Consider the following 13,595-nt stretch of genomic DNA (forward strand, 5'->3'; position numbering starts at 1 on the left):
TTTGTTGTCACTGAGCCATCTTCTCTTGAGCAATCCTGTGGCATCATTACATAGAGGAATCCAAGGCCAACAGTAAGCGCTGGAAGCATGTAAATGGAAAAATCAAGTCAACTGATTAAACTTTAAACAGGCTTTTATATGCTTTAATGTTTCTCTATCCTGCGTGACATATTCTGTAGGTGGTGGGCTTGGGGTTTTTCTTGGTTTTTTTTCTTTCGCAAGTAGAATTAGCACGCATCCTGGAACTTCTTACTCACGTAACATGTCAGTGCAAGCTTCATTTGAAGTTAGGAGAAGGGGCAAATATATTTTAGGTTTGTTTTCTTTTTTTCTTTTTACTGTACCAGATTTATTCAGAAGATACACATAGCTCAGTTTTAACCTGACTTCTAATTTGTTTCTTTTTCATGCATAACGCATACCACCTTCAGTCTCTTAAAATCGCAATTGATTCTTTTCGGTTTTACATTGCATTTTCTCTGTTACAATGTGAAAATACAAGATGTTTTTCCAGCATGCTGTCCTATGCAGTAATTACGAATTCTTTCTTACAGAGACATGTGACTCAGTCCAGTGGTAATCGAAAATTCAAGTGCACTGAATGTGGAAAAGCTTTTAAATATAAACATCACCTAAAGGAGCACCTAAGAATCCATAGTGGTAAATAAACCAAGTATTAAATTATGTACTAATGTTGCCATTTCTACTCTTTATAACTTTGATGGGATGTCAGTCTTGTAAGTCTAAATTTAAAATACTAGTGTTTTCCTTTTTCTTGCTCTGGGACTCTGTAAGCACTGATTGCAGCCTTCAGCTGTCTGCAGGAAATACGTAGGATAACTCAAGAGGATTTACAGTTGCAGCTTAAGCTCTGACAGTTCAGGAAAACTTCACTTGTGGCAGACGAAATGGGGCATCCTTCTGGTCCTTTTTCACTTGTCTGTTTTTTCTCAATGTTTGCAGGCCACTCAGCACGTTAGGAACCTTAGTAGGAAATTTTAATTGGTAATAATCGGGACATAACAACTATGCTTCCTACTGTCTGTGGCTGTGATTTTATTAAAATATCATATTAAAATGTTAAAATATCCTCAGGACACAGGTCTGGAATTGTGATGTACTGTTCCAAAAGTTTTAATTCATAAGAAAAGTTCCAATTTGTAAGAAATTTAATATATAGTATTATATATATTATTATTTAATAATAAGTAAAATGTGGTCACTTAAAGAAGATTCTCAATTTCTCTCTTTAACTCAAATTTACGCATTGACAGAAAGTCTGAAAACAAGGTTTTAGGCCATCTTTTCGTTTCTTATCAGTTGCTCAGCCATGATCACAGTAATTAAGAGCACCTCACCTAGAAGTCCTCCCTCAGCAAACATAATTGTATTTCCAGAGGGTAGTGGCACTGTGCCTGTGCGTGAGAAAGCCTCAGTCAATGTACTTTTCGATCAAGCCAGCTGTTTTGGCTCTTTCCTTTTCCTCTGTAGCACAGATTCCCTGAAAAGCCAACTCTGGCTACGGGTGCAACGACTGCATAGTTGTGTGCATCTTCCTGGCAATTTAACCTGACATTCATCTCTGAAGGCAAACATACATCTGTCTTCTGCATGTGTCTCATTTCCCTTTTTTTAAACTTTGCCTGTTTTTATTCAGCTGATGAGTATTGTTGGAAGATATGGATATATTGTATTTGAGTTTGCCACAATAAAGTGTGCATAGGTCCTTATATATATTTATTACTTGCATTTATGGCATTTGTATTTTTTTCTTTGGTTAATCATATTCTAATTTTTTTCCATTCTGAAGTAGTTTATGTAGCTTCTGAAGTTAGTAGTGGTACCGCTTGAATGGAGTTTAATGAAATCTGCAAGTGTCATATAGACTCATCTATGTGATATGTAGACAGTTACTGGGAAATACCAGAACTTATCATGATCGTGTGGACTCTATCCTATATCTACTAGTGGATCACAAACTTATTAAAGGACCCTAGGAGCAGATCTATAGATGACATAATGACTCTTACTGTTCAATTCATTGTATAAGATTTTTTTTTTCCCTAGGGCTCTTTGAGAGGTCATTTCGATGTATGCTTTTCTAGTTACTATTGCTTGATGAAGTTATGCTGTAACCTAGTCAACTCTTGCATATGCCTTTTTTCTTCTTTTTTTTTATCTTTAGGAGAGAAGCCATATGAGTGCCCGAACTGCAAGAAACGTTTTTCCCATTCTGGTTCATACAGTTCACACATAAGCAGTAAGAAGTGTATTGGTTTGATGCCCGTGAATGGTCGAGCCCGGTCAGGGCTCAAGACGTCTCAGTGCTCCTCCCCTTCCCTTTCTGCATCACCAGGTAGCCCAGCAAGACCACAGATACGACAAAAGATAGAAAATAAACCCTTGCAAGAGCAACTTCCTGTTAACCAAATTAAAACTGAACCTGTGGATTATGAATTCAAGCCCATAGTGGTTGCTTCAGGAATTAATTGTTCGACCCCTTTGCAGAATGGGGTTTTTAGTGGTGGTAGCCCATTGCAGGCAACCAGTTCTCCTCAGGGTGTGGTGCAAGCTGTTGTTCTACCAACAGTAGGTCTGGTGTCTCCCATAAGCATCAACTTAAGTGACATTCAAAATGTACTTAAAGTGGCAGTGGATGGTAATGTAATAAGGCAAGTATTGGAAAACAATCATGCTAATCTTGCATCCAAAGAACAAGAAACAATCAGCAATGCATCTATACAACAAGCTGGCCATTCCCTCATTTCAGCTATCAGTCTTCCTTTGGTTGACCAAGATGGGACAACCAAAATTATCATCAACTACAGCCTGGAGCAGCCAAGTCAACTTCAGGTTGTTCCACAAAATCTAAAAAAAGAAAACTCTGTTCCTGCAAATAGTTGCAAAAATGAAAAATTACCGGAAGATCTTACGGTGAAGTCTGAGAAGGATAAGAACTTTGAAGGAGAGACCAATGATAGCACTTGTCTTCTTTGTGATGACTGTCCAGGAGATCTTAATGCACTTCAAGAATTAAAGCACTATGAAACAAAAAATCCTCCTCAGCTTCCTCAGCCCAGTGGAACAGAAGCTGAGAAGCCTGACTCCCCTGTCCCATCAGAAACTGGGGAGAACAACTTATCTCCTGGTCAGCCACCTTTAAAGAACCTTTTATCGCTCCTAAAAGCGTATTATGCATTAAATGCACAACCGAGTGCAGAAGAGCTTTCAAAAATAGCTGATTCCGTAAACCTACCACTGGATGTGGTAAAAAAGTGGTTTGAAAAAATGCAAGCTGGACAAATTTCTGTGCAGTCTTCTGGACCATCTTCTCCTGAACAAGTTAAATTAAGCAGCCCCACAGATAACGATGATCAAGCAGCAACTACAAATGTGAGTGAACCCCAGAACAGCACAAATAATTCACAAAATCCTGTCAATACAACAAAATCTCAGACTTTACCAGGGGGATCAACTCTGAATGGTTCACACAGTAGCACGCCACCCCCATCGCCACTAAACCTTTCTTCATCAAGAAATTCACAGGGTTATACGTACACAGCAGAGGGTGTACAAGAAGAGCCACAAATTGAACCTCTTGACCTTTCGCTACCAAAGCAACATGGAGAACTATTGGAAAGATCTACCATAACTAGTGTTTACCAGAACAGTGTTTATTCTGTCCAAGAAGAACCTTTGAACTTAACTTGTGCAAAAAAAGAACCACAAAAGGACAACAGTATTACAGACTCTGATCCTATTGTAAATGTAATCCCACCAAGTGCCAATCCCATAAATATTGCTATACCTACAGTCACTGCCCAGTTACCTACAATTGTTGCCATTGCTGACCAGAACAGTGTTCCATGCTTGAGAGCTCTCGCTGCCAATAAGCAAACCATTTTGATTCCACAGGTGGCTTATACATACTCTACTACAGTTAGTCCTGCAGTTCAAGAAACACCACCAAAACACACCCAAGCCAATGGAAATCAGGTACTTCGGTCCCTGTATTCCTGTGTGTTGTGTATGATGTATTCATTCTGTATGCATGCTGAGCTAACAGAAAGCTGTCAAGATAAATTAAATAAAATGTAAATATAAGCTGTCAGGTTTATTCAGCTTGATTGTTAATGGGTAATAGATGTTACCTTTAAGTCCTCTGCAAAGCTAGCTAGCTCAGGCAGCTTGAGTCCAGACTGACAGAAACTATATAGTTCTGTGCATGGACAAGTCAGTTCTTCACTACGTTCAGTCATTCAGAAGCGTCTTCTAGGACATTAGTGCTCAGTGTTTTAAGGACAGTTTAATTCTCCTGATCAAAAAGCAAAGTAAGGCCATGGCTTCTGTTTCTTGCTGGCTCCATAATTCCGCTTTCCCCGCATCCAGAAAATAAACTATTTGGAAATTCTGGCTACTCCCTTCCCGCTGCTCTGCTTTCTTGGCTTGCAGAGTAGCTGAATTCATCCTGCACCACAATGGCACTTTAAACAAAATCCAGATGTATTCTCAATTGAAATTCAGGCAGGTATTTACCGTGATCTGCCATTCCTGTGTCCTGCCCTGTTCCTCCCTGGGTACATCCAGATGAGATCTAATCGGAGTCAGTCCTGCTGAGAAACACCTCTGCACATTGAGGTAGGGACAGAGCAGAACAGACAAGTGGCTTGCGTAAAGACTGAGTGTTTCTAATTAAAACTTAGAAATTTGGCTCTTCAGCATTTTAGTCAGGCTTTTGTATAGCCAGAGACTGAGGAGCCTTGAAGAGTCAGAAGGCTGCTCCTATGTTGAAGTTTATGAGACATACGACATTTGAGGTAGCTAACACATACATTTTTATATTCAGATTTGATAATATATGATAAAATTAATTCTGCGTGTAGTGATACTGCTGATATCAGTAGAAAATACTGTGCTTCTTACAGGTGAGCTTCACTTGAAATACTTAGACTACAGTTATGATTTTTAAAAACTTTTTATTAATTAAACATTTGAAATCCTCCCAATTTTGGGGTAAGTAGGATTTGGGGTAGTTTTATGAGGAAGAGGGTAGTCAATATGCAAATTCAAATGATAACTTAAATAGCTTTTTGTGAAAACTTCATCAAAAACTACAGTCTTAACTTCCAGAAGATCCGCAAGGTAGCAAAATGTGGGTGACAAACATTAGCTGAAAAATGCAGTTAGATATCGAATTTGCTCTTCCAACTTACTGAGGTACTTTATAGGTCTGTAATCTTCTTTTCCTTCCTAACATTGCATTTATTTTATGGGCCCTAAAACATGATGTGTCAATGTAGCTTAGACCTGGCCAACAGTCCAATTTGGATGTGATTAAAGTCAGTCCCAGTGAGAATTCTGCATCTGTATGGTGGCAGGGACTGCAAAGCAGAGTGATGCAGTGGAAGATTTTTTTGACTCTGTAAGTCTAAACAATTTTGTTTGGCTGTTTACAGAATTGAATGAAAATAACAGTGCAGCTTCAGCTTATATTTTATAAATTGTGTACTGCATCAGTACATTTTTTATTGAACTCAACCTTTTTTGTAACTTTTCTTAAGGATGAAAGGCAAGACACTAGCTCAGAAGGAGTATCGAATGTAGAAGATCAAAATGATTCTGATTCAACACCCCCAAAGAAAAAGATGAGAAAGACGGAAAATGGGATGTATGCCTGTGATTTATGTGACAAAATATTCCAGAAAAGCAGCTCGTTATTAAGACATAAGTATGAACACACAGGTATGTACTAGAAAAAACAGTTTCAGGTCATTATTTCATTGGTAGTGTGTAACTGATAATCTCAACTGGAATCCAGTTCTTGGAAAGCGTAGGGAAGTGTAATAGTCCTTCTTGTCATCTGTGCTCAGCCCTCTTTAGAAACCTATGGTTTGTATATTTGTTTGACAGAACTGCAATTCTCTGTTTCTTTAAATTTGTAAGACCTAAGCCCTGAATAGAAAGGGGGGGGTGGTTCTTCCATCTGGCTCATGAACAATCATCTGCAAGCCACAGCCTGTAATCAAGGATGTATTACTTCTAATTTACTTTGCCTGGTTATAAATTAAGAAAAATTAAAAATTAAAATTATAAATTAAGAAAAAAGGATCATGAATGTGTGTGATACTTCACACGAAAGGCAGTGTATCTGTCCAGCATGAAGGATTTTCAAATTGAGCCACATTTGTAATTATCTGAAGTTAACAGCCATTCATTAGGCATGGAATCTAACCCCAAAAGAACACCCTTCTGGCTTTGATTTTTATTTTTAATTTCTCATAGCTGTTTGTTTTGGCTCCAGCTCTGGTATCTTTAGTCTTTTTTTTAATAACTGGTGCTCTCTTATTTCTTCTGTGATGTCTTAAAAAAAAAATTCTTTTTTTTATTGGTTAGGTGCCTATATTATATTTCTGCATATTAATGTTTTAGTTTCATCTCGCATATAGAATTAAAAAGATAAAAAATTCCCTTTTGTCTTTACCACTTGATCAAGTTTCTCAAGTTGTATTCATTAAGACTGTCTATTTTCATACCTTTCCTGTCCTGAGACTTATTTAACTCCTTCTTTTCATAGCACAATTGTTATTTCCATTCAACTTTTAAATTTAGTGCAGTGTTCAGAGTCGTAGAATCACAGAATCATTTAGGTTGGAAAAGATGCTTAAGATCGTAGAGTCCAACCGTTAACCCAGCACTGCCAAGCCCACCACTACTAAACCACGTCCCTGAGCACCATGTCTACCCGTCTTTTAAATACCTACAGGGATGGGGACCCAACCACTTCCCTGGGCAGCCTGTTCCAGTGCCTGACTGCCCTTTTGGTGAAGAAAATTTTCCTAATATCCAGTCTAAACGTGCCCTGATGCAACCCGAGGCCATTTCCTCTTGTCCTATCGCTTGTTACTTGGAGAAGAGGCCAACACTCACCTCACTGTTTGTTTGGCATAAGCTGACACGGAGGCGTTGATCACCTGTATAGCGTGACCAAAAAACTACTGTCTTCCTGTGTGTGTCTTTTATGTCTGGGCTAAGACTGTGCAAAGTTGTTTTGCGTAACAACTTTGAGTGCTGAAATCAAAATAACATTACTAGGCTTGTGCCACGTATATAAGCGCAACAAAGTAGAAAGCTGGGAAACAGCAGAAAGAGAGCTAAGTGAAACAACACAGGTTTTTCTAGTTAATATATGTGTAGTCAGCAAGTTTTGTACATAAGGCACTTAACTGTGCCAACCTAGATTTTAGAATGATTTTCCTTTTACCTATAACATGGAAGAAGGACTTGGTACACAAAAACCAACATAAAAGCTTAGTTGATTTTAAATTTCCATCCACGTAGAAAAGTTAAAATGGTTTTGAGTCAAAATACTGTTTACTGCAAGAAAAATGTCTTCTTTTCTAATTACATTACAATTTGCACTTTTTTTGTGCTAAAAGTTACACCTGAGAATCTGTTTATCCTTCTATGTTCAGTTTTCCTAAAAAACTTACAAGTTATCCTGGTAATTGTGACAATGTACCCTTGCACCCTTGTCCTGTGGGCTCAGGTGAGAAACCCAGGCTGAGAATATGTGGAAGAGAACGTCTTGCTAAAGAAAATTATTAATTGTTGCCAATACATTCACCAAGAGCATTTTATAATGAAAACAACAGTATACATCTTTAAAACTTCAGCTACAAGATGTCCAATTGTTTGTGCTTTATTTTGTAGGTAAAAGACCTCATGAGTGTGGAATCTGTAAAAAAGCATTTAAACACAAACACCATTTGATCGAACACATGCGACTGCATTCTGGGGAAAAACCCTACCAATGTGACAAATGTGGAAAGCGGTTTTCACACTCGGGGTCTTACTCTCAACACATGAATCATCGCTACTCCTATTGCAAAAGAGAGGCAGAAGAGCGTGACAGCACAGAACAGGAGGAGACAGGCCAGGAGGTCCTCAATAACGAGCATGCTGGGGCCGGGGCATCTCCATCACAGATCGACTCGGATGAGAGAGAGAGTCTAACCAGGGAAGAAGAGGAAGACAGTGAAAAAGAGGAAGAGGAGGAGGAAGAAAAAGAGGTAGAAGGACTTCAGGAAGAAAAAGAATGTAGAAAACTACAAGATGTAGAGGATGAAGAAGAAGAAGAAGAAGAAGAAGAAGAAGAAGAAGAAGAAGAAGAAAGGAAAACTGAAGGTAACAAGAATGATGAAGTTGTAAATCAAGCAAGCAATGCAGAACCAGAAGTTATACAGAATAATGGGCAGGTGTCAGAAGAAAAAAACAAATAAAGCTTAAATGATAGTTTTTTCTATAAGGAAAAAAAATTGGTAATGAATTTCGTTCTATATTATACATGCTTTTCATGGAAACGCAGTAGCCTGCATACTGTGATTTCTGTTCACTACTGTGTAAAAAAATATATATATAAAAAAAAGAAAAAGAAAAAAAAAAGAAATCCAGGTGTGCCTGAACCTCAAACTTAGTAATTTTTCACACAGTTTTCAAAGTTAGGAACAAGTTTATAACATGAAGCAGATTAGAAAAATACAGTGACTCTGGAAGCAAAGATTTAACAGCTTGTAGGAAACCTGATTTATTAGACAAGCATCTGGCATTGTTTGTTTTATCAGTATTAATTTTCGTTCTTAAGTTGATTAATTTTTAAGCTGTACAATTGGGAGAGATTTATATGATTTTTTTTTTTTTTTAATGGTAAAACATTTCCTAAATCCGCTTCAGTATTTTCTTAAGTTTTAAAATGTGAGAACTTCTGCACTACAAAATTCCCTTTTGCAGAAACCTGTAATGCAGTTGCAAACAGTGCTGGGCTACCTTTGTAAATTCAACCTAGAAGGTAGCAATTTATGACATTAGATGTTGTAGTAGAGCATATTATCATTTAAAGTGTATTGTTAGCCTTAAGAAAGCAGATGATAGAAGAACTGAAGTTTCTTACTCATGTGATTAAAAATGTAGTTGAAAAGATTGTCGTTGAGTTCTGATTGCAGGGACTAACAGTGTTAATACTGGTAAGGACAGCAAAGTCGTCAAAATCAGTGTTTGTAATTGTGTTTTGAGTATGTAGTAACAATATGAAGGATATGATATGAAGCTTTGTATCTCCTTTGGCCTTATGCAAGACCTGTGTGCTGTAAGTGCCATTTATCAGTATTATAAAGGCTGTAAGCAGCCTTTATCCAATGTGTGGCCTACAATAACTAGCATTTGTTGATTTGTATCAAACTTCTAAACTAATCATGGGGGAAAAAACACTCAGCCATCAGAGAAGTAAGAACACTGGTATATTTCATTATTTAATTATTTGGTGGTATTTTGGGTTAATACCTGACTTGCAGAATTTCTCTACAATAATTACAAGGGAAATTTTCTAATCTGCTTTATTGCTTTATTGGTTTACTTTAATTTCAGACACATACATGACATGTTATCTGGCTCATAAGTGTTTTCAAATGTTAGTTATTACGGACCCCATTTATTAACAATGTTAGCTGATTTTTACCTATCAGTATTATTTTATTTCTTTTAGTTTATAGATCTGTGCAACATTTTGTACTGTATGTCTTCAAACTTGGCAGTATTAATACCCTTCTTACTGACATATGTACCTTTTTAGTTTTAGAAAACTTTTATATTTATGTGTCTTATTTTTATATTTCTTTATTTATTACACAGTGTAGTGTATAATACTGTAGTTTGTATTAATACAATAATATATTTTAGTATGAAAATGTGGAAAGTTGATAAGATTTAAAGTAGAGATGCAATCGGTTCTCTTGCATTGATATTTGATTTAACAGTGTTATGTTAACATTTATACTTGCCTTGGACTGTAGAACAGAAGAATTAAAATGGGAATGTATTAATTTTACAATTGCAATCAATTCATTTTACCTTTACCCAGTTTTTAATATAAAGCTCTTAAATTTTGAAATTCACTGTGTGACTAATAGCATGATGCTCTGCAGTTTTATTAAGAGATTAGTCTAACCATAAAACTCTCATTTCCTTAGTAAGCCAAAATAGAATAATCTTATAAACAGTGTTGGGAACAATGTTTAACATTTTTGTGCCAATTTGTTCCTGTATTCATGTATGTATGTTACAAATCTGAAACTTCATTTTTAAGTTCCTTGTTACATCACGGTCATTTTCTAGTTTTTTACCAGACTCCCCATCTCACAATAAAATGCGTCAACAAGTCTGATTTACTGTCATTATTCTGGTAATTTAGAAAATGGTTTTAAATTATTTCTATGAGCTGTTATTCGGACGTGGTTCCTGCTTCAGTGTCAATACTCAGTTTCAGTTGTATGTAAGGAGCACGTAAGTGAAAGAAAGGGTTGACTGTGTGCAGGCAAAGGGATTGCTACATGAGTTTATTGATTTACCAACGTTAGTAGAACAACTGAGTTTTCAAAAAGAACCATGTGGTTTTGTGATTTATTTTTTTTCTCTTGTATCTGTCTAATACAGTTTAATGCTCTCTTTCAATAAGAATGCTTTTAAAGGAAGTAAGTCTATAACACTTTTCTTGATTTAGCAATAAGCTAGTGCAAAGGTTGGTGTATATATTGCTGTTGAACTTTCCAAAGATATGGCTCCAACATTACAGATATATATGATTTCAGTAAAGTATGAAGGCTTGAAACTTGTATTACATATGCATGTTTACAATGTTTTGCAGTTTAAGCAAAGTTTAGAGACTATTCTTTAAGCAAAGTTCTGTGCTTTAATGATCCCTAAAAGGGGATTTCGGTTGTTAATTTTTGGGTTTTTACACAAACATTATGTAAGTTATTTTATATTCACATGTCTAAGTTTTGAATAATTGTCAATCTTATTATCTCAACATTAATATGTACAAAAGATTTATCCCATATATTAATTGGTTTACTTTGTCTGTATTTTGCTGTACAGTATACCAAATATTGCACTTCTAAGTGGACTAAGCTCCTAAAGCGGTGGTATATCATTGAGGTAAACATGAGAAAGCTGTTTTGAAAAAAGTAACCATTTCTATTGCATCAATAATGTTGCCTTGTCATTATTATCATAACAGAATGGATCAGGTAGTTCAGGATTTCTCACAGGTAGAACTGGCTCTGCTCTTTTCTAGGTAATGAAACACACATTTTTGAAACTATTTTAAGATTTTTCACATTTTTCATAATCCAGAAACATCTTACTTGGCTATAGTAATAAACCCAATGAGACATTTGTTGAAAATGGGATGGAAATAATATTTTGCTGTCTTTAGTAATAGAGCAAAGAATTTTAATAAATCCAAGGCTACTCACAGAAGTGACAGCTGCATGTGAAAGCCCAGTAACTTCGATTTCTAGAACCTGAAATGAAGCAAGATAAAACAGAGAGAGACATAGGATAGAGAGCAAAGTCCAAGCAATTTTGATGAGGAAATGTCATTGTTTTTCAGGAGAAAATTTATATTCATTACTTAGACTATGAAACTGTTATTAACATTTTTATCTTCAAAATGGATTGGTGTATTGAATTTTGCATCTGTTAAGCTCAGAGGTGCCTCTGATGTTTGTGACCTTATAACATCATTTATTACCCATTTGAAAAACACAAAACCTGTGATGCATCTTCCTTTAGCGGAGTAAACTCAGCTGGAACAAAGAGGTGCTTAGGAGACGCAGGCTTTATTCCCAGCCCCATCAGTGAGATGCCTGCAGCACAGATAGCTGTGCGGGCCGCTGTGAAGGAGTCCACCAAGGTACCAGAAGCAGTCCAGCTGCAGCCACGTGGACCTTCTCTGTAAGTTAACGGCAAAGCAGTTTCAAGGAGAATAAGTTTCATACATGAAAAGAAGCGAAAGCAAAAGTGTAAAGCCTTTGCATCCTGTCCTTTCAAGATAAATAAAAGTTGGAAAACAGCAGTAAAAATTAAATGTAGTTTTAATAAAACTTCACTGTCCTGTGACCTCTTCTTTGGTCAGAAGATGAGAAGTACATCAGTTGCCCTGTGTGCCCAGGCTGGTCTCTGTGCCTGCTTCTTCCTCATGCTCGCCATGCATGGCTCATGGACAGGGAACAGTGACCAGTCCAGACTGACAAAAAGAAAAGTGTCCTTTGAATGCAGCATGGGACAGGGCACTGACCTGAGACTGATGTTCTGGTTTTGGTTCTGCTATTGACCTATTTTGTGACTCCAGAATACAATTAATTGCTATGTTTCAAAATCAGTTACAGTTGCAAAATTGTGACAGTGGTACATCCTCTTCTATCAGGTAATTTGAGAATAGGAAAAATATTACAGAATAACTGTAGGAAGAATGTTACAGAAGAAGTAAATATTAAGTTTCATGCCCTGGGATGGGGAATACCCTTCTGAGATCCTGAGCAAACAGGAGCAGAATGAGGGACTTGAGGCTACCGAGAATATCAGACGATATGTTGAAGAGAAGAAACTGCTTTCTTCTCTTTCAGTAGCTTTCATATGGCATCCCAGTGGTGATTTTGGTGGCATTCCCTCAAACTCTCCGTAGCCACATTGCTGTCTACTTGTCGGTTATCTGGAGCAGCCTGTCCATATGGGTAATTGGTAATGCAGCAATGCTCAGCAATGCTGTATGTATGAGCTTGAAAGTTTTTTGAAAATGATATTGAATTACAAATAATCAGATAAATTAATGGATACTAAAAAAAGAAATCAGGAAGTTTTGATAGTTTGGCTAATCTCAGAGTGCCAGTGTGTTTCAGTATCTATTTTAAATTTTAGTAGAAGAAGAATGCACAATGGCATATCAACCCAGAATGCATTATAGTTACCCTAAAAGGCACTGTTCTTCAGACAGATTGAGTAAAAATTGCTTAAACTGGCAACCAGTGGTGTGTTCGCACTTTTGAGTAAAATTATTCTAATGCAATTATTGCAGGTAATCCCGCAGTCAGTGGCTGTACAAGCGGCACTTTATTGATATTTGTAGTGACAAAGTGTGCCTGGGATGGTGGTGGCCACAAGCATGAGTGGCAATTTGAAAGCAAAGCCATTTACAAGAGAGACAATATGACACTACTAAAAGCACAGTTTTTGCCACAGCAACATGCTGCATTGGGGCTTTTATCATCAGTGATGAAAGATCAGGAGTTCACACTCCAAAGCAACAGAGAAGTCTACAGTGGAGAAATGAAAATACTTTCTAGTGTACAGAAGACCATTAGAGGTGAAGGTAATGATTTGAGGATGAGAAAAGTCCATTTTGCTCGTCGAGGCTGTGGTGAAGGTAGAGGATGGCTTTTAAGCAGAGGAGGAGGAGAGAGGAAAAAGCTTAATACGTGCTGTCCTGAGCACCTCTTGAAAGGGTGTTCTTTTAAATTTATTTACTGCCAGTGTATAAGTCCATGCACAATTCTTTGCTTGGATGGAGATTTTGTTGTATGTTTTGCAATTCACATTCTGGTACTTAAACACAAAAGTATTTTTTTTCTCTTTCCTTGGCAGAATAGCTTGTTTAATTGTCACTAGAATAATCTCTAAATTTCATAATAGAAATTCAATATTAGAGTATCTTTTGAGTCTGTATTTTATGATTTATTGTTCATGTTTTTCTTGGGCAGTTG

The 13,595-nt window shown here is 36.8% G+C and overlaps 1 protein-coding gene across 3 annotated transcripts in view; it reads left to right on the plus strand.

The window, feature by feature from the left end:
* Positions 1–10,213, plus strand: part of ZEB1 (zinc finger E-box binding homeobox 1) — a 127,545-nt gene extending 117,332 nt beyond the window's left edge. For all 3 annotated transcript variants that reach the window (XM_087778030.1, XM_087778012.1, XM_087778020.1), the window contains exons 6-9: positions 555–660; positions 2,186–3,996; positions 5,562–5,742; positions 7,711–10,213. In XM_087778030.1, the coding sequence (XP_087634156.1) occupies positions 555–660; positions 2,186–3,996; positions 5,562–5,742; positions 7,711–8,279 (2,667 nt within the window). In that variant the 3' untranslated portion in view covers positions 8,280–10,213. The remainder of the gene's footprint in view (positions 1–554; positions 661–2,185; positions 3,997–5,561; positions 5,743–7,710) is intronic.
* Positions 10,214–13,595: the final 3,382 nt, after the last annotated feature.

Source organism: Nipponia nippon, unplaced genomic scaffold (genome assembly GCF_047370975.1).
Source record: "Nipponia nippon isolate SJK-2023a ecotype South Korea unplaced genomic scaffold, ASM4737097v1 scaffold_1, whole genome shotgun sequence".
Classification (NCBI taxonomy): domain Eukaryota; kingdom Metazoa; phylum Chordata; class Aves; order Pelecaniformes; family Threskiornithidae; genus Nipponia; species Nipponia nippon.